General features: G+C 43.8%; 1 protein-coding gene across 3 annotated transcripts in view; it reads left to right on the forward strand.

The window, feature by feature from the left end:
• Positions 1-20145, forward strand: part of GABBR1 (gamma-aminobutyric acid type B receptor subunit 1) — a 291334-nt gene that overhangs the window by 204854 nt on the left and 66335 nt on the right. For all 3 annotated transcript variants that reach the window (XM_089660238.1, XM_089660239.1, XM_089660240.1), the window contains 2 exons: positions 667-799; positions 942-1058. In XM_089660238.1, the coding sequence (XP_089516364.1) occupies positions 667-799; positions 942-1058 (250 nt within the window). The remainder of the gene's footprint in view (positions 1-666; positions 800-941; positions 1059-20145) is intronic.

Here is a 20145-nt window from a genome sequence, read left to right on the forward strand (position 1 = left end):
CAGGCCCTCTGACTTTTAGATTCACATACAAGCCCACTGCTTTCAGCCGGCAGATCAGAGTTTGGCCTGCCTGCTCCCACCTTGTGTGCACATGTCCAGTTGAGCAGGGTTCAGCAGAGCAGAGAAGGGCTGTACTGGACTGGGCGGGAGGCTGAGCAGATGGTGCGCCACTGGTGGCGAGGGCTTGCCACATCACCCTGTGTAGGTGAAACCGGAAACTCAGGGGGATCGGGACAGACCTGGACGTGCCCCTGCCCAACTGGCCTGGGCCCTCTGAGTTTACTGAGTTACCTACGCTGTGAGACAGTGTAAAACTTAATGTGACAGCGAGGACACACTGGCCCCCTGGAGCATGGGCGGGGTTGCCATTGCAACCTTGTGACTCCTCAAGCTCCGCCCCTGGGTATGTAAACATTAGCACAAACGTTAGCATGTGTACAGCTTAAAATAGGGTCCATACGCAGGACCTCTAATGCAACTTTTTCTTTTTTATTTATGGATATGAATGTTGTGAAACTTTATTGACCTTTATGCAGGTATGTGCATGAGCCCAAAGAAAACAATACACCTGCATTCAGATCTGTGTCCATGAGCCCTTATGCAGGATGATCATGTCTAGGTGAAGTTACAGGATCGCTAATCCCTGGCTCTGTCTTTTTCTTTCAGGTACATCCAAAATTCACAGCCGCACCTGAATGACGTTACGGCGGCAGGATGCATACTGGCTCTCGCTGCTGTCTTCCCACTTGGTTTAGATGGGCATCACATAGAGACGTGGCACTTCCCTTTAGTGTGCCAGGTGAGCTAATAGCCTACAAGAGACTTTCAGAATACACATGGCAGGTTTCAGAAGAGATTTGTATTATTTTACTTCTTATGCCTCTTATCTTCTCTTCATGCTTTGCTCTCCTGCCTACCGTTGGTTTGACCACATCATCCAGGCTCGCCTCTGGCTTCTGGGACTTGGCTTCAGCTTGGCCTATGGCAGTATGTTTACCAAAATCTGGTGGATCCATACGGCGTTCACCAAGAAAGACGACAAGAAGGAGAGGAGAAAGGTAAGCCAGGAAACATTATTATAATTGTATGATGGAATCCGTGGAATCCCGTTTTGTGCTTGGAGGCACATCTTGTCTTTCTTTTGTTTTTGGCCTTTGGCAGTAAATTAAACTGTGGAACGCAATGATCCAAAAAAAGCAGAAATCATTAGGGGATACATTGTATGGATTGTTTTGTACCAGTGTCTTGTTGTGTTTGGAGGCTCTTGCTTGGCAGACAAAACAAATATTTTTCTTTGGTTTTTGGCCTCCTGCATCTGCATGTTGTTGTATTTAAACCTGAAAAGCGTCCAGAATAGAATTTTTATGGATAATCTTATCACTGGCTATTTATGACTTAGTGGGAAAGTTCCTTTTAAAACAGACCCCTTTAGGTCCCTAAATAAATACCAATGGCACTCGCTGCAATAGAAGAGCTCCTATACTCACCTTTGAGGTGACCCATGTCATAAACGTTCTCTTTGTTTCAGAGGTATAGCCTCCATTAGTCTCCTTGGCATTCCCAAATTCCTGTATTCCCCACTGTAGATAGTAGTTTTATCCAACGACCCCTACACCACTACAGGATACAGCAGTGAGGGAAAGGTTGAATGATGGAGCCACAGTGCAGGATGAGGTACATAGGTATCCAACACCCTCAAAAGTGTCAAATGCCAAGAAGACTGATGGAAGGTGCAGAGGTGGAATGGAGGGAAGTTGAAAGACACGACCACCATATGTGCAATTGATAGCCCCTGCGTGGGCGTGTTTTGTTTCCTCTGTTTTATACTGTTTAAAAAATTTATAAGAAACATTGAAATATAAAAGACACGACCACCAGAGAGGTGGTATGAGAGTTCCTCTATTGCAAGGGAGTGCCATCTTGCTTCATTTGAGAATCTGACTGGGTCACTTGAAATGCCTAACTCCAGTAATTTATTTTTGGATGGCGTGGGAATTCTCCACATGCTTATGTGTCTCGGTAAAGCATCCCATTCATTTTGTGCCACGCCTTAAGCTTTAGTGGACCTGCGCTATGTTCCCCAACACCGCGCACCACAATGTATAGATAGTTCACATTTGTATGTAGTCTTCAGAGTATGTTGTGTTGTGCTGATCGTAGGTCTTTTCGGGAACAATTCTAACTGAAGTTGTGTTGCAGTAACATGGTAAATTGCATATGGACCGTAATATGCAGATGTAGGTAGAGCCTAAAGCTCACCTCAACCATTTTTAGTACAGTACGAAAGGGTAAAGGCTTCATACAAAGTTTTTATTGCTGTCCATGGCTTCCTGTCCCTTTATCAGCTTCACCTCCCCATTTCTTGCATGAGCATTATAGGGACAGAAAGTGATGGAAAGTCTCTATCATGGGGTCACGCCAAAAAAAAAACCTAAGAAAGGTAAAAATGAGCCACTGGGCACAAGTTTTGGTAGGTGAGTTAAATTACCACTGGGCACAGTAGCTCTGGCTTGGCAACTTTTCACAAATCAGGGGTACCCTCTCAGACGCAGTGACACAGTAACCAGGGATAACCTTTAATAGCGTGCTCAAATCTGTTTGGCATGAAGACATGTCTTACTCTGAACCAGTTGTATTATTAAAAGATTTTGGAATCTTGAAAGTTTGTTTTGGCCCCCCTTTTAGACTGTTTACTCAAGGAAACGCAACTATGGGTAGCCCCCACTCCCAAGGGGTAGGTCTTGCCTATTCAGAACTGTCGTGACCAGTAGTAAGTTAACTCCCCTACTGAAAACTTGTATCCAGGGCCACCGTTTTTACCTTTCTTAGCTTGTTACTTTTGTCTGTGACCCCTATTGGAAACCCTATTGAAGGTTCTGGACTTTTGAGTATTTGCTTTGGCGCTCCTACCAAACTGTTTACCTGTAAAATAACAGCTTGGCAGCTTAGAATTTTTAACTCATCCCCTATTCTAAACTGGAAAAATCTGGAGTTAAGCTTTAGAGTAAATTTGTTATACTAGATATATAAACTATCATAACTTTCAAGTTGCTGGCCTTTAATTGGTACTCAGGTTAGGACCTTTACCTTCACTGCCTACATACTGTACTTGTATCCGCTCAATGACTCCTCCTCGGGCCCCTTCTCTTCTCCATCTACACCTCCTCCCTTGGCCAACTCATACACTCTCACGGCTTCAACTACCACCTCTATGCCGACGACACACAAATCTATCTCTCAACCCCCCACCTCACCCCCTCAGTCTCCGGCCGAATCACACACCTGCTGAGCGACATATCAGACTGGATGTCGCTCCACTTCCTTAAATTGAACCTCTCCAAAACTGAGTTTCTTGTCTTCCCCCCAGCCCGGAAACCACCCCCCATTGACTTCTCCATCACATCCAACAACGCCACCATCAAACCCGCCCCGCAGGCCAGAGTACTTGGTGTCATTCTCGACTCCAACCTATCCTTCCAGCCCCAAGTCCAATCTTTAACAAACTCGTGCCGACTCCACCTCCGCAACATCGCCAAAATCCGCACGTTCCTAACCCCAGAAACCACTAAACAGCTCATCCACTCCCTCATCATATCACGACTCGTCTACTGCAACTCCCTCCTCACTGGCCTGCCTCGCCGCTGGCTATCCCCGCTTCAGTCCATCCTGAATACGGCTGCCAGACTCATTCACTTTTCCAACCGCTCCATCTCCGCCACCCCCCTCTGCCAATCCCTCCACTGGCTTCCGATTGCGCAACGGATCAAATTCAAAATCCTAACACTGATATACAAAGCTGTCCACCATACTGCCCCGAACTACATCACCGACCTAATATCCAAGTACCGCCCAGCACGCACACTCCACTCCTCACAAGACCTCCTTCTCTCTAGTTCCCTGGTCTCCTCCTCCCATGCCCGCCTCCAGGACTTCTCCAGGGTGTCGCCCATCCTCTGGAACTCCCTGCCCCAACCCATCAGATTATCACCTACTCTCCTCTCCTTTAGTCGCACCCTGAAAACCCATCTCTTCAGGGAAGCCTACCCCACCCCCTGCTAACCTGCCGACCTCCTCCACTCTTCCTACCACTCCATCCCCCACAGCTATCTCCTCCTGTGCCACCATCCCCTCCCTCCTAGATTGTAAGCTCCAAAGAGCAGGGCCCTCGATCCCCTCATGTTTTGCATTGTATTGGTATTGTTCTGTCACATGTTCTGTCCCCCTCTGTAATGTACAGCTCTGAGCGAACCATTGGCGCTTCATAAATACTGTATAATAATAATAATAATAATAATAATGACTCACTAAATGGTGAAGCCAGAAAACTAGAACATCAGATTGTGAACTTATATGAAAACATAGATGGCAATGGCAGCTCATATCTTTTTAGCATAACAGGTCCCCTTTATGAATGCTCTGCTTGCTAATTCCAGTATTGTAATTCTTTTTGGACATTGTGTATATTGTTATCTGTCTCTTGAATGCTTATTGTTTTTTATGCTTATTACTGGTGGCAGTCAGTGTTAGGTTTGTTATGTAGATTTGCCCGGTAGGCAGTGATGTTTTATGTATGCCCTTGGATGAGGACGCAGTGTGTGTTTTATTCTAAATTGGAGGCATATTTGAATGATCATGATGCTTAAAGGGAACTTGTGAGTATGATAATGAAGGATCTTCTATTGCTAAAGCGGTTTTGAAGCCCAACTGAATTTTTAGTTAATATTAAATACTTACGTTCCAGATGCATCAAAGGCTATACAAAGTCTCGCAGTTGGTTTTCTTTAAAAGCAGCCACAGCCAAAGTAAAAAAGCCTGTCCCCTGCCAGCAGAGTGAGACCCTTGTTATCTCTGTGGTCTCTCTGTAGAGGTTTGGCATACCCTGTACTGGGTCAAACTCCATACTCCTGCTCTGTGCTGGCACTGACTTAAGCCTCATATACATGGAAGATTATATGCTCTTAAATCTTAAAGCCTAAAATGTCCGGTGCTTTCTTGCACCCGAGGAGCCACGGAGTCATGTGCTGATGACAATACAAGTGAAAGCCTGTCCTCTGCCTGCATAGGAATTTAAAGGAACCTTGCTCTGTGCGGAAGCAGTGGTCTCTACGGAGAGGTCCATCACACCCCCTGCTGAGTCAGAACCAGAGTTCCCTATTCAGCATGGAGCATGAGCTTTATTGATTGCAGAATTGTAGTTCTGACTCATAAGAAGGTGTGTCAGAACTTTGCAGAGACACTACTGCTTCCTTCGGAATGGGGGTTCCCATATTTGTACAGACCCTCTTTGGATTTGGTTTGATTGCTACATTGTTGTGATTTTTGGCTTCTGGAAGGCCATATTAACGTAAGAAAAGATGATAATATGGAATTTTCAGAATGTGGGGAGGGTAGTGTCAACATAATGAGACTGACCAAAGATGGCAAATGTCCCATCAAGAGCAATGGGCAGAGGGACTGGTGCCCATCCTCGAATTTTTGAAACTGTCTCTTGAACACATTACAATATCCCATGAGATTCTGTGGTGCATTTTGTAACATTCTTCAATATAGTTTCCAATCAATACCTGCTTACCCAAAAATGTTCCAAAAAAGATGGAAAACAAATCTTGCATTGAGTAAAAAGTGCTGACAACAGAAGCAAACCTGTTATCGCTGATTAGGTTTGCCCTACATGGTGCTCAGATCAGGCTAGGATGGGTAACCCAACAGAGGGAACCAGCCACCTGAATATTCAGGATATCATGTTTGATTTATAGTTCTTCATCACATCACCCAATCCATAAAGATAATACCCCATATTATTCCAATGTCCTCCCTTTCTGCACCATACAGTCCCCATGTGAGATATCTGTCTTTGCAGCTTATATCTGCTGCCGTAGATAGTTCCAAGTATATGTAAGCTCACAATGTCTTCTCCAGTGTGATCAGAACACCTCTCCATTATCACCCCAATGTGATCAGTATACCTCTCCATGATCGCCCCAATGTGATCAGTACACCTCTCCATTATCACCCCAATGTGATGAGTACACCTCTCTATTATCACCCCAATGTGATCCGTACACGTCTCCATTATCACCCCAATGTGATCAGTACAACTCTCCATTATCACTCCAATGTGATCAGTACACCTCTAAATTATCACCCCAATGTGATCAGTACACCTCTCCATTATCACCCCAATGTGATAAGTACATCTGTCCCCCCTATTACCCCAATGTGATCAGTACACCTCTCCATTATCGCCCAAATGTGATGAGTACACCTCTCCATTATCACCCCAATGTGATCAGTACACCTCTCCATTATCGCCCCAGTGTGATCAGTACACCTCTCCATTATCGCCCCAGTGTGATCAGTACACCTCTCCATTATCACCCCAATGTGATCAGTACACCTCTCCATTATCACCCCAATGTGATGAGTACACCTCTCCATTATCACCCCAATGTGATCAGTACACCTCTCCATTATCGCCCCAATGTGATCAGTACACCTCTCCATTATCACCCCAATAAGATCAGTACACCTCTCCATTATCGCCCCAATGTGATCAGTACCCCTCTCCATTATCGCCCCAATGTGATCAGTACACCTCTCCATTATCACCCCAATGTGATCAGTACACCTCTCCATTATCGCCCCAATGTGATCAGTACACCTCTCCATTATCGCCCCAGTGTGATCAGTACACCTCTCCATTATCACCCCAATGTGATCAGTACACCTCTCCATTATCGCCCCAGTGTGATCAGTACACCTCTCCATTATCACCCCAATGTGATCAGTACCCCTCTCCATTATCGCCCCAATGTGATCAGTACACCTCTCCATTATCACCCCAATGTGATCAGTACACCTCTCCATTATCACCCCAATGTGATGAGTACACCTCTCCATTATCACCCCAATGTGATCAGTACACCTCTCCATTATCGCCCCAATGTGATCAGTACACCTCTCCATTATCGCCCCAGTGTGATCAGTACACCTCTCCATTATCGCCCCAATGTGATCAGTACCCCTCTCCATTATCGCCCCAATGTGATCAGTACACCTCTCCATTATCACCCCAATGTGATCAGTACACCTCTCCATTATCGCCCCAATGTGATCAGTACACCTCTCCATTATCGCCCCAGTGTGATCAGTACAACTCTCCATTATCGCTCCAGTGTGATCAGTACACCTCTCCATTATCACCCCAATGTGATCAGTACACCTCTCCCCCCTATCACCTTGGTGTGATGAGTACATCTCTCCTTTATCACCCCAATGTGATCAGTACATCTCTCCCCCCATCACCCCAGTGTTATGAGTACACCTCTCCTTTAACGCCCCAATGTGATCAGTACACCTCTCCATTATCACCCCATTGTGATAAGTACATCTGTCCCCCCTATTACCCCAATGTGATCAGTACATCTCTCCACCCTATCACCCCAATGTGATCAGTACATATCTGTAATGTGATCAGTACACCTCTCCTTTATCAACCCAATGTGATCAGTACATCTCTCCCCCCTATCACCCCAATGTGGTCAGTAAATCTCGCACCCCAATGTGATCAGTACACCTCTCCATTATCACCCCAATGTGCTCAGTACATATATCTCCATTATCACCCCATTATGAGCAATACATATCTCCCCCCTGTCACCACATTGTGATCAGTACACCTCTCCATTATCACCCCAATGTGATCAGTACACCTCTCCTTTATCACCCCAATGTGATCAGTACATATCTGTAATGTGATCAGTACATATCTGTAATGTGATCAGTACATATCTCCATTATCACCCCAATGTGATCAGTACATATCTCCATTATCACCCCAATGTGATCAGTACATATCTCCATTATCACCCCAATGTGATCAGTACATATCTCCATTATTACCCCAATGTGATCAGTACATATATCTCCATTATCACCCCAATGTGATATGTACATATATCTCCATTATCACCCCATAATTATCAATACATATCTCCATTATCACCCCATTGTGATCAGTACACATCTCCATTATCACCCCAATGTGATCAGTACACCTCTCCATTATCACTCCAATGTGATTAGTACACCTCTCCCTTGATTCTGTCTCTGTCATCTCTGTTAGCACCTTTCTTGTTGCTGTTAGATTTTATTCACAAGTTAACTGTGAATAAAATGAAAGCTATTTATAAAACCTTTGATATGATCCTATAAGTTGACACCTTTTATACTTGTATTTTTAATTTTCAAGGTTTCACCCTTCTTTTGATAGCTGAAAATTTGGTCCAATCATGGGACATTTTATGTTCTAAAATATCTGCTAGATCTTTGCAGTGAGTTAGAAAAACATGTGCTCAGTAGGGCAGGCCTGCAGCCAGGAACAACCAATCAGCTTATAGTTTTCATCTTATAACCTGCACTAAAAATGACAACTGAAATTGGATTAGTTGCTATGAGACACACCCACTTCCTTTGCAGTGAAAAGCATTAAAATTGAACTAAACCCATCAGGTTAAGTGTTTCTCAAAACAGTTACAGTTAAAGTGGTTGCAAACCACAGACATGAAATATGAACAAAGCATATCCCTCTATAGTGTCTACTTGTCTCAATCCAGAGCACTAAGTGTAATTTCTGTCTGCTGCCTCCATCCTCTGCTATCAGCATGAATCACTTTTGACAAACTTTCCTGACACCAAGAGAAAAATGGTGACAGGGGAGGGCGCAGCCTGTGGTTGACTGCTTCAGCTCTGTTCCTGTGTGCTGTTTGAAGCGGGGGGGGGGGGGGTGTCCCTTCCCGTTCCTTCCCGTTCCTTCCCGTTCCTTCCCTTCCCTAATCAGCTCTTAGAGCTCTCCTCACTGAGCTCTGGGTAGTGTAATTCTATCTCTCCACCCCCTGTTTTCTGACAGCTCAGACAAACTGTATGTTTTCTGGACTTTCTATAGCTGTTTTCTGGACTTGGAATGGCTGTAGAAAAGAGAAGACTGTAGACAGGTACAACTTATGTAGGAGGATTTGTTTCAGCTCTGTGTATCACCTGAGGACAGTCACTTCACTGGGTATATGAAAGGGCTTACAACCACTTTAACCACTTCCAGTCCGGACACTTTCACCCCCTTCCCATCCAGGCCAATTTTCAGCTTTCAGCGCTATCACACTTTGATTGACAATTGCGCGGTCATGCAACACTGTACCCATATGACATTTTTAGCATTTTTTGAGACAGATAAAGCTTTATTTTGGTGTTATTTATTCACCACTGGGATTTTCATTTTTTTGCTATATAAATGAAAAACCAAACATTTTGAAAAAAAAAGTATTTTTCTTTTAAAACTTTGCAAATAAATAATCTTTCTTAATAGATTTTGGCCAAAATGTATTCTATCTTTTTAGTTAAAAAAAAACCCCTCAAATTAGTTTATAACCAAAAATTATAATTTTTCAAAATGTTTTTTACATTTTTATTTTATTTTTTATATTATTATTTATATATATATATTTTTATATATACTATTACCCTAGCAGTACAGTGTCACCGTAGTGACACTGTGCTACTTGTGGGGGGTGAGGAAGATTTTTTTTTTCTTTTTTTACACTGATTGATTTTACACCCATCAAGGCTGTAAAAGCAATCATTTCTCCTTCTCTCTGGCTGCATTCCTGCAGCCACTGAGAAATACTGTGTGAGCTGTGATTGGTCACAGCTTGTCACATGGTACAAGGCTGTTGTGAATAGCCCTGTGCCATGTGATCTCTGTGATCATTCACAGGTTTCACAAGTAGTAAGCAATGATGTCAGGAAGTGACATCTTGTTTACTACTGTTCATGTGATCACTGATTGGCCAATCAGTGATCACATGAATCGGGACCTCACACAGAGGTCCCTTACAACGATTGGTGTTCCGCTGTGTCCGGAAGACACACTGAGGTAAAAATCGCGGTGCTGTGCGATCCCAGGGAGCGCACACAGGCAATGGATGCGGGGGGACGTTTAGACGGTCACCCGCATCGGCAGTGCTCCTGTCCGGCCAATTATCGGCATGGGCCGGACGTAAAGAGGTTAAGGCATTCCTTTGGTGAAACTGTCAAGGTTGCCAGTATGCTTATGTCAACTCTAAACCAAACTTTCAAGCCCTCAATGGCTCGTGCCATAGCTGATCACATGGCACCATGGCAACTGCAGATCAAACAGAGGCGAAGATGGCAACTTCCTTGCCTTTAAAGGATAGGGGGGGGTTTGGTTCAATTTTACTGTTTGCTTATGTTAGCTCCTAAGCTCTTAAAAGGCTGTTGTTATAGCTTATCCCAAGTGTCTCACCATGACGCATAGGGGCTTAGATGACACCGATAGGAAGATAGGAGGGTTTAGTTCAACTCTAAGCTGGTCATACACCAGTTCAAATGTTCGAACAGAAATTTAGAAAGGTCTTTCATCAGAGCATTTGACGGTACTATTATGAACTTGATTCATTTCAGGTGAAAACCCTAAAAAAATGTATTATATCAATTGCCATACCAATGTTATGAATTCTACACCTGTTTTCGGGATGCCCATGAGCATTCCAATAGGTATGTTTTTTTTTCTGAATGAAAACCACCATCAAAATTTCCTTCGAAAACAGTCATTGGTTTGATCCCATCACAAAATCAAACAGATGTTCCAAAAATGAATTTTTTTCAAACAAAATTCTTTTAGTGTTTGTTCAGCTTTAGTCTTTATTTCTCACTGAGGTGTCTGTTTATGAGGACTGAAGTAGAAAGTGTGGAGTGAAGGTTGTGCCATTTCTGGGAACAATAAAGTCCTAGGTTTATTACACCATTGTAAATGCCGTGTATACAATTGGTTGCAGTACCTGCTTTATAAATAGATAAGGAAATGGTCAACGGAATCATTTTACAACCTTCTATAGTAAAGCCCAGTGGACTAACTCCAATCTCCATTGGCTGCTCAGCACTCTGATTGGCTCTGGCAGTTTTTTGAGGACCATCCAGAAACCGGCGTTGTCTATTAATATAGCCATCTTCCAGAGCTGTATTTTTTATTTTTTCATTCATAATTTTTCAATTCATTTGGCCGTGTTCTAGCAGGACGGTGCTGTAGCTTTAATTATGAATGAGATGTATCCCATACATACATAATATAACAGCTTTGGCTGTAAATGGATACAGTACATTATACATAAGTCATGGAGGAGTGCTGAAGGCCACGAGCTTGCTTGCCATCACCACTTACAGATCCACAAACTGTTTCTACAAATCATTATTAGGTCAGGATTTTGCTGGATTATAGGAAGCATAGATGATGGCAGCTTATTATACAGATACATTACATACATTGAGAGATCAGCCTTGTACAACAAGATGGATAAGCCCAATGTAATTTACCGGGTCAATCCAATCCAAGGCCAATGTTGGGCTGAGCATCCTGCTGGATTGTTATGGTCTTTTTTGGTGGTATGTGTCTAGACCAGGGGTGGGCAAACTTTTTGACTTGAGGGCCGCAATGGGTTCATATATTGGACCCGGGGCCGGACCAAGAGTAGATGAATGATGTGTATGTGTCATCCATAGTAAGTATAGTAATATTCCCCCATAGTAAGCATAGTAATTAATCCCCCATATAGTAATTCATCCCCCATAGTAATTCATCCCCCATAGTAATTCATCCCCCATATAGTAATTCATCCCCCATATAGTAATTCATCCCCCATATAGTAATGAATCCCCCATAGTAATTCATCCCCCATAGTAATTCATCCCCCATAGTAATTCACCCCCCATATAGTAATTCATCCCCCATAGTAATTCATCCCCCATAGTAATTCATCCCCCGTATAGTAATTCATCCCCCATAGTAATTCATCCCCCCTATAGTAATTCATCCCCCCTATAGTAATTCATCCCCCATAGTAATTCATCCCCCATATAGTAATTCATCCCCCATAGTAATTCATCCCCCATATAGTAATTCATCCCCCATATAGTAATTCATCCCCCATATAGTAATTCATCCCCCATAGTAATTCATCCCCCATATAGTAATTCATCCCCCATAGTAATTCATCCCCCATATAGTAATTCATCCCCCATAGTAATTCATCCCCCCTATAGTAATTCATCCCCCCTATAGTAATTCATCCCCCATAGTAATTCATCCCCCCTATAGTAATTCATCCCCCCTATAGTAATTCATCCCCCATATAGTAATTCATCCCCCATATAGTAATTCATCCCCCATAGTAATTCATCCCCCATATAGTAATTCATCCCCCATAGTAATTCATCCCCCATAGTAATTAATCCCCCATATAGTAATTCATCCCCCATATAGTAATTCATCCCCCATATTAAGTCCCCAAGTCCCCCCTGTGTCAATTCACTTACCTTTGCTCCGCGCGTTCCTCTCGCCGTGTTCCCGCGCCATTCCGGTGTAGCATGAAAATCTGTCTCCTATGAGGATCTGTCCCCCTCGACGTATCTGCGCATGTGCCAGTTTCAGGCATTAGCAGCCGATCGGCGATCTCTGGCACATGCGCAGATACGTCGAGGGGGACAGATCCTCATAGGAGACAGATTTTCATGCTACACCGGTCTTCAGGGCGGACTGTGAGAGGAGCCTAGCGGGAGCCTAGCTCCGCGGGCCGTGGTTTGCCCATTGCTGGTCTAGACCTACATGGCTTAGTTTCTAGTTCTGTTCCCATAGACCTTGGGGTGTTCCCGCTCCTTCTGTTGTATTCTCCGTAATATAAATTACATTGAATGGAATGTGCCGTGCCTTATTTTTTTATTTATTTTGTTCGGGATTGAAAAATAACATTTCTAAATGTATATTTTATGAAAAAATATGAAATATTGCTTTGGGAATGTTTTTATTTAAATATGTTACTTTTGCATACATGCATACCCATCCAGTGGCCAGACCCCACCCACTTACCTTAATTGTCCACCCAAGCCCTGTCTTTTGTTATGAGGGGACCACCCACTTGTGGCCTTCAATCATTGTAATGAATGTCCTACTGAGTTACTATGCATGAGTAAGTATGGCTCTGTAATCCTGGACTATCTCCCACAACACAACATTATTAGGACTGAGAACCAAGATGCCATAATGCCCCAGCAAACCCAGAACAATTGACATCAAGGGCTTAGTCATACAGGTGCTCTACAAGGGTCAGGATGGACCTTCTGCATGTGTTGTCTGTAACAATAAAGCTTTAAAACAACTGATGTCACCTGGAGTGCAGGTGGCTTTCTTTGCTTTGTTGCAGTGGACCATGTCTGTGTGATGTGCATGGGGCATGGCCTCTATAGCCTCCACATCTAAATAGGGCATGAAGTGAGAGGGATGGGGGAAATCAGTTATTCATCTGACCAATTCAGTCATCCCAATGGAGGCTATAGAGGCCATAGATGGCTGAATTGGTCAGACGAATGACTGATTTCCCCCATCCCTCTCACTTCATGCCCTATTTAGATGTGGCCGTAGAGATTTTCAATTAGAGAGAGATAGTCTGAAGGCAAACAGCTTCTTCTGAATTTTCTTCTTAGAAACCCCACTGTGCTGTATGAATTATACGTGCACTTTTTTTTGTAAAATAATATTTTTACAGAAAGAGTAAAAAAAAGGATATATAAAACATTAGTTTAAAAATATCTGTACTTACAAAAATCAATTCAAATGTAATTAGTTCCGCCTGGAGCCGTGACAGCACCGCTAATTAAGCGTTGGATTCTGGGCATTGTAGTTTAATGCGGATTACTATACACAGCACCAAAGTAAGTGTTTTTAACCGATTGTAAAAAAAGAAAAAAAGTGCCTTCCAGAATTACACTATTGGGAGCGGTACTTTGCTCTTTTTTATTTTTTATGCTGGGATGTGGATGGTGTTGGAGGGGAAAACCGCGGTGTGAGCTGTGGAGTCCTCTGGTGGTTTACTCTTATGGTGGCAACAAGCCTCATGTGAGAGTTATGCCATCTTTGCTAAGCCTCAGAGTGTGATTGGTGGAGGACATGGGGTGTTCTACGCATATTCATCTCCAACATCTCCAAGATACGACCGTTCCTAACCACGGAAACCACTAAGCAACTTATTCACTCCCTTGTTATATCACGCCTCAACTATTGTAACTCCCTCCTCATTGGCCGACCTCAACGCAGGCTATCCCCCCTTCAGTCTATCATGAACGCTGCTGCCAGACTCATTCACCTCACTAACCGCTCTGTATCTGTCTGCCACCCCTCTCTGCCAATCCCTCCACTGGCTCCCAGTTGCCCAACGGATAAAATTCAAAACACTAGCACTGACATATAAAGCCATCCACAACACTGCCCCAATTTACATATCCAATTTTATCTCTAAATATCACCCAAACCGTACTCTCCGCTCCTCGCAAGACCTCCTGCTCTCTAGCTCCCTTATCTCCTCCTCCCATGCTCATCTCCAAGACTTCTCCAGGGCGTCACCTATCCTCTGGAACTCCCTACCCCAATCTATCAGACTATCACCTACTCTACTTACCTTTAGGCGATCATTGAAAAACTATCTCTTCAGGGAGGCCTATCCCGCCCTCTGCTAATACTGGAATCCTCTACGCTTCCAACCACTCCATCCCCCACAGTTTTACCCATTGTACCACTAACTCCTCCCTCCTAGATTGTAAGCTCCAAGGAGCAGGGCCCTCAATTCCCTCTTGTATTGAACTGTATTGTTACTGTATTGTCTCCCATTATATTGTAAAGCGCTGAGCAAACCGTTGGCGCTATATAAATCCTGTATAATAATAATATTCATGAACAAGTGGAGATATGTACATTATACTTTCTGTTTTATTATGAACTCACTGGTGGATGCTGTTAAGCATGAGCACTATCACTGATGTTACTATGGACATATTCAGTATGTGGTTTGTTAAAGGGGTTGTTTTTAAGCGCTGCACTTGTGTGTATTTATTTGTATAGTGTAGATTTATTGCCCTCAGAGCTTCTGGTCATCCCGGCAAGCACTGAAACTAATCCTGTGTGCCTAATTCAGTATTCCTCAGGCAGTAAAAAAAATGCTAGAGTGCTATAGAATGGTGGTTATTATTGCTACTACAACTCTTTTTTTCTTTTCTTTTTGTTGACTACGACGCCACCTGTTTCAGCACTTGTTTGCTGTCATGGTGGAAGGGGTCGGAGGACTTAGAGGATTTTACGCTAAACCCCAAGATCTAATATAATGAAATGGACCGGTGAGCCATTGAGGACGGAACAGTTAGCTGGAAAATTAATGTTAAAGGTTAATTCCTGTCAACTAACCTGGCAACCCTGGATCCTATACTAATAAGTAATTCCATTGAATAATCTATATATGTGAACACTTATGATGGAGATCTCTGACTCCCTTCTCCTTCTCCATTCTTTTCTCTCCTTCTCCCCATTTTTCTCTATTCTTTTTTATTGATTTTTTGTTTCTATTATCAATGGCCTGCGAAAGTGTTTAGTTGAAACAGATATTCACGATTTCTGCTAAAGATCGGACCCTCTTCATTTAATAATGAAATAGAATTGCCAGTAGCCGCTTATTATGCTCTTTTGTTGGATGTGTTCGGTTTTGGTAGGTATCTAGGCAACTCTGGCGAATATGAGATTAAATCTGCTGTAGAAGTGCTCATCTTTAATTTATATACCCTGATTATCTGTTTAATTTTATGAAGGTTGTTCCAACACATCACAATGTTCTCTGTGACTATATTGTGTTTACAGAAATGGTTGTGGAAAGAGCAAACAGAATCAAAGCTGGATACAGGGTCAAGGCGTTTATAGATTTCCACCTTGTCTATGGTTGGGCTTCTGGCCCATGGATTACTATAGGGACACTGTTGGAAGATAATACTCCTTTATAAAAATTCTTAGAAATACTGAAACATTAGAGCTAATTTTCATCACTGATGCCTTACTATTCACTGCACAGCACTGGTTCCTATTCTGTGTACTGACTAGGAATGAGCTTGGGTTCAGTCTAAAATGGAAGCAGTTGAAAGCCAGAAAAGAAGCTGTTGGTGCCGGGTCAGTGTGTTGTGGGCAGAGGATTCCCATGGTTGCATCAATTCAAAGGGGATGAGCTGCTTGTGACCTCATTGACCTAACATGGCCATATGGCCATATTAGTTCAATGACATTGACCTACTATGACCATTTGGCCTCTTAAGGTCAGTGATGACACTAGCATCCCCCCTACCTGATGCACTGGCTAGGGATGAGCTTAGGTTCGATCCAAACCCAAAAGTAAACTGCCAGTACTGTACAATGATTTGTGATCATTGATGTCATGAGTATCCCCACCCCTTCATGTAATGACAGTGACGAGCTTGGGTTCAGTCTAAACTGGGAGAAGTCCAAGCCCGAAAGTAAACTGTCAGTACCGGGAAAATAAGTTGTGGGTAGGATATTCCTCGCAGATGCACCAACTCAAATAGACTGAGATGCTTGTGATCTCATTGACCGAATATTGCCACAGGGCCATATTAGGTCAATGATGTCAAAAACATCCCCACCCCTCTATGTACTTACTAGGAATGAGCTTGGGTTCAGTCTAAAATGGAAGCAGTTGAAAGCCAGAAAAGAAGCTGTTGGTGCCGGGTCAGTGTGTTGTGGGCAGAGGATTGCCATGGTTGCATCAATTCAAAGGGGATGAGCTGCTTGTGACTCCATTGACCTAACATGGCCATATGGCCATATTAGTTCAATGACATTGACCTACTATGACCATTTGGCCTCTTAAGGTCAGTGATGACACTAGCAACCCCCCTCCCTGATGCACTGGCTAGGAATGAGCTTAGGTTCAATCCAAACCCAAAAGTAAACTGCCAGTACTGTACAATGATTTGTGGGCAGAGGATTCCCCGTGGCTGCACCAACACGAAGGAGCTGGGATGCTTGTGACATCATTGACCTCATATGGCCACATGGCCATATAAGGTCATTGATGTCATGAGTATCCCCACCCCTTCATGTAATGACAGTGACGAGCTTGGGTTCAGTCTAAACTGGGAGAAGTCCAAGCCCGAAAGTAAACTGTCAGTATCGGGAAAATAAGTTGTGGGTATGATATTCCTCGCAGATGCACCAAATAGACTGAGATGCTTGTGATCTCATTGACCGAACATTGCCACAGGGCCATATTAGGTCAATGACATTGACCTGATATGGCCATGTGGCCATATCTGGTCAATGATGTCAAAAACATCCCCACCCCTCTATGTACTTACTAGGAATGAGCTTGGGTTCAGTCTAAAATGGGAGCTGTTGAAGGCCAGAAAAGAAACTGTCAGTGCCGGGTCAATGCGTTGTGGACCGGGGATTCCCATGGTTGCACCAACTCAAAGGGGATGAGTTGCTTGTGACTTCATTAACCTAACATGGCCACATGGCCATATCAGGTTAGTGACATTGACCTAATATGACCATGTGGCCAGTTAAGGTCAGTGATGACACTAGCATCCCCCCTCCCTGATGCACTGGCTAGGGATGAGCTTAGGTTCGACCCAAACCCAAAAGTAAACTGTCAGTACTGTACAATGATTTGTGGGCAGAGGATTCCCAGTGGCTGCACCAACACGAAGGAGCTGGGATGCTTGTGACATCATTGACCTCATATGGCCATTGATGTCATGAGCATCCCCACCCCTTCATGTACTGACAGTAACAAGGTATGAGCTTGGGTTCAGTCTAAACTGGGAGAAGTCCAAGCCCGAAAGTAAACTGTCAGTACCGGGAAAATAAGTTGTGGGTAGGATATTCCTCGCAGATGCACCAACTCAAATAGACTGAGATGCTTGTGATCTCATTGACTGAATATTGCTACAGGGCCATGACATTGACCTGATATGGCCATGTGGCAATATCTGGTCAATGATGTCAAAAACATCCCCACCCCTCTATGTACTTACTAGGAATGAGCTTGGGTTCAGTCTAAAATGGGAGCAGTTGAAGACCAGAAAAGAAACTGTCAGTGCCAGGTCAATTCGTTGTGGACAGGGGATTCCCATGGTTGCACCAACTCAAAGGGGATGAGTTGCTTGTGACTTCATTAACCTAACATGGTCAAATGGCCATATCAGATTAGTGTCATTGATCTAATATGACCATGTGGCCAGTTAAGGTCAGTGATGCCACTAGCACCCACCCTCCTCAATTCACTGGCAAGGGATGAGCTTAGGTTCGATCCAAACCCAAAAGTAAGCCGTCAGTACTGTACAATGATTTGTGGGCAGAGGATTTCCCGTGGCTGCACCAACACGAAGGGGCTGAGATGCTTGTGACATCATTGACCTCATATGGCCACATGGCCATATAAGGTCATTAATGTCATGAGCATCCCCACCCCTTCATGTACTGACAGTGACAAGGGATGAGCTTGGGTTCAGTCTAAACTGGGAGAAGTCCAAGCCCGAAAGGAAACTGCCAATACCGGGCCAATGAGTTGTGGGTAGGGTATTCCTCGCAGGTGCACCAACTCAAATAGGCTGAGATGCTTGTGATCTCTTTGCCAAAGGGCCATATTAGGTCAGTAACATTGACCTGATATGGCTATGTGGCCATATCTGGTCAATGATGTCACAAGCATCTCCACCCCTCTATGTACTGAGTAAGGATGAGCTTGGGTTCAGCCTAAACTGGGAGCATTCCAAACCCAAAAGGAAGTTATCAGTACTGGGCCAATGAGTTGCAGGAAGGGAATTCCCCATTAGTGCACCAACACAAAGGGGCTAGGATGCTTGTGACATCATTGACCACATATGGACACATGGCCATATAAGGTTAATGCTCCTTATATGGCCATATAAAGCCAATGATGTCACAAGAATCCACACCCCTCTATGTACTGACTAGGTATGAGCGGTCTAAACCAAGTGAAGTGCAAACCCATGAGGAAACTGTCAGTACCGGCCAATGAGCTGTGGGCAGAGGTTTCCCGGTGATTGCACTCACAGGGGCTAAGACTCTTGTGACCTCATTGACCTAATATGCCCATGTGGCTATACAAGGTCAATGATATCATGAGCATATCAGCCCCTTTGTGTATGTGCAGCTGTGGAATGGAGAAATCATTGGCACAGTACTGATAACCCCTTCTGGGTTCAAACCGAAGATGGTTCAGACCAACCCAAGCTCATCCATAGTATTGACTACGCTGACAGTTATGCATCTGCCTGTCTTTGATGCAGACATATTTTCTGTTAAGATCAATGATAGTAGGGAGGTCACCTGGCAAGGCCCCACTGAACTTTTGCGATGGGGCCCCTAAATCTGTACTTGTGCCCCTAAATATATCTTCCCTTTAAAAATCCAGAAAGAATAATGGGACATCCTGGTAATAGACTTGGCTGGTTTGAAGACCTCTAAACTGAGCGCCAAGATCTCACCACTAAAGCCCTCAGAGGATATAAGGTTCTTAAACCTCTCATCCTCCAACCACTGAAATGTGACTGCCGTGTGGACTGATCATTTAATCCAGACATTGTCATCTTTTTTACACCAGAGGAACCCTTGAAATAACTTTCAAGTCTGGGGGAACCCCAAAATTAAACATTTGTGGTCACTAAGAAGAATTCTCCTTACACTGGTGGTCAGTGGGAAGAATACTTCTTACATTGGTGGTCAGTAGGAAGAATGCTCCTTATGTTGGTGGTCATTGAGAATAATGTTCCTTACATTGGGGGTCAGTGAGAAGAATGCTCCTTAGATGGGGGTCAGTGAGAAGAATGCTCCTTAGATGGGGGGCCAGTGAGAAGAATGCTCCTTACATTAGTAGCCAGTGAGAAGAATGCTCCTTAGATGGGGGGCCAGTGAGAAGAATGCTCCTTACATTGGTAGCCAGTGAGAAGAATGCTCCTTACATTGGTGGTCAGTGTGAAGAATGCTCCTTACATTGGTGGTCAGTGGGAAGAATGCTCCTTACATTGGTAGGCAGTGAAAAGAATGCTCCTTACATTGGTGGTCAGTGGGAAGAATGCTCCTTATATTGGTGGTCAGTGAGAAGAATGCTCCTTACATTGGTGGTCAGTGAGAAGAATGCTCCTTAGGTTGGTGGTCATTAAATACAATGCTCCTTACATTGGTAGTCAGTGAGAAGAAATTCACCTTACATTGGTGGTCAGTGA

Source organism: Staurois parvus, unplaced genomic scaffold, assembly GCF_062004578.1.
Source record: "Staurois parvus isolate SC_StPar_1 unplaced genomic scaffold, SC_StPar_1.0 ptg001220l, whole genome shotgun sequence".
NCBI classification, from domain to species: domain Eukaryota; kingdom Metazoa; phylum Chordata; class Amphibia; order Anura; family Ranidae; genus Staurois; species Staurois parvus.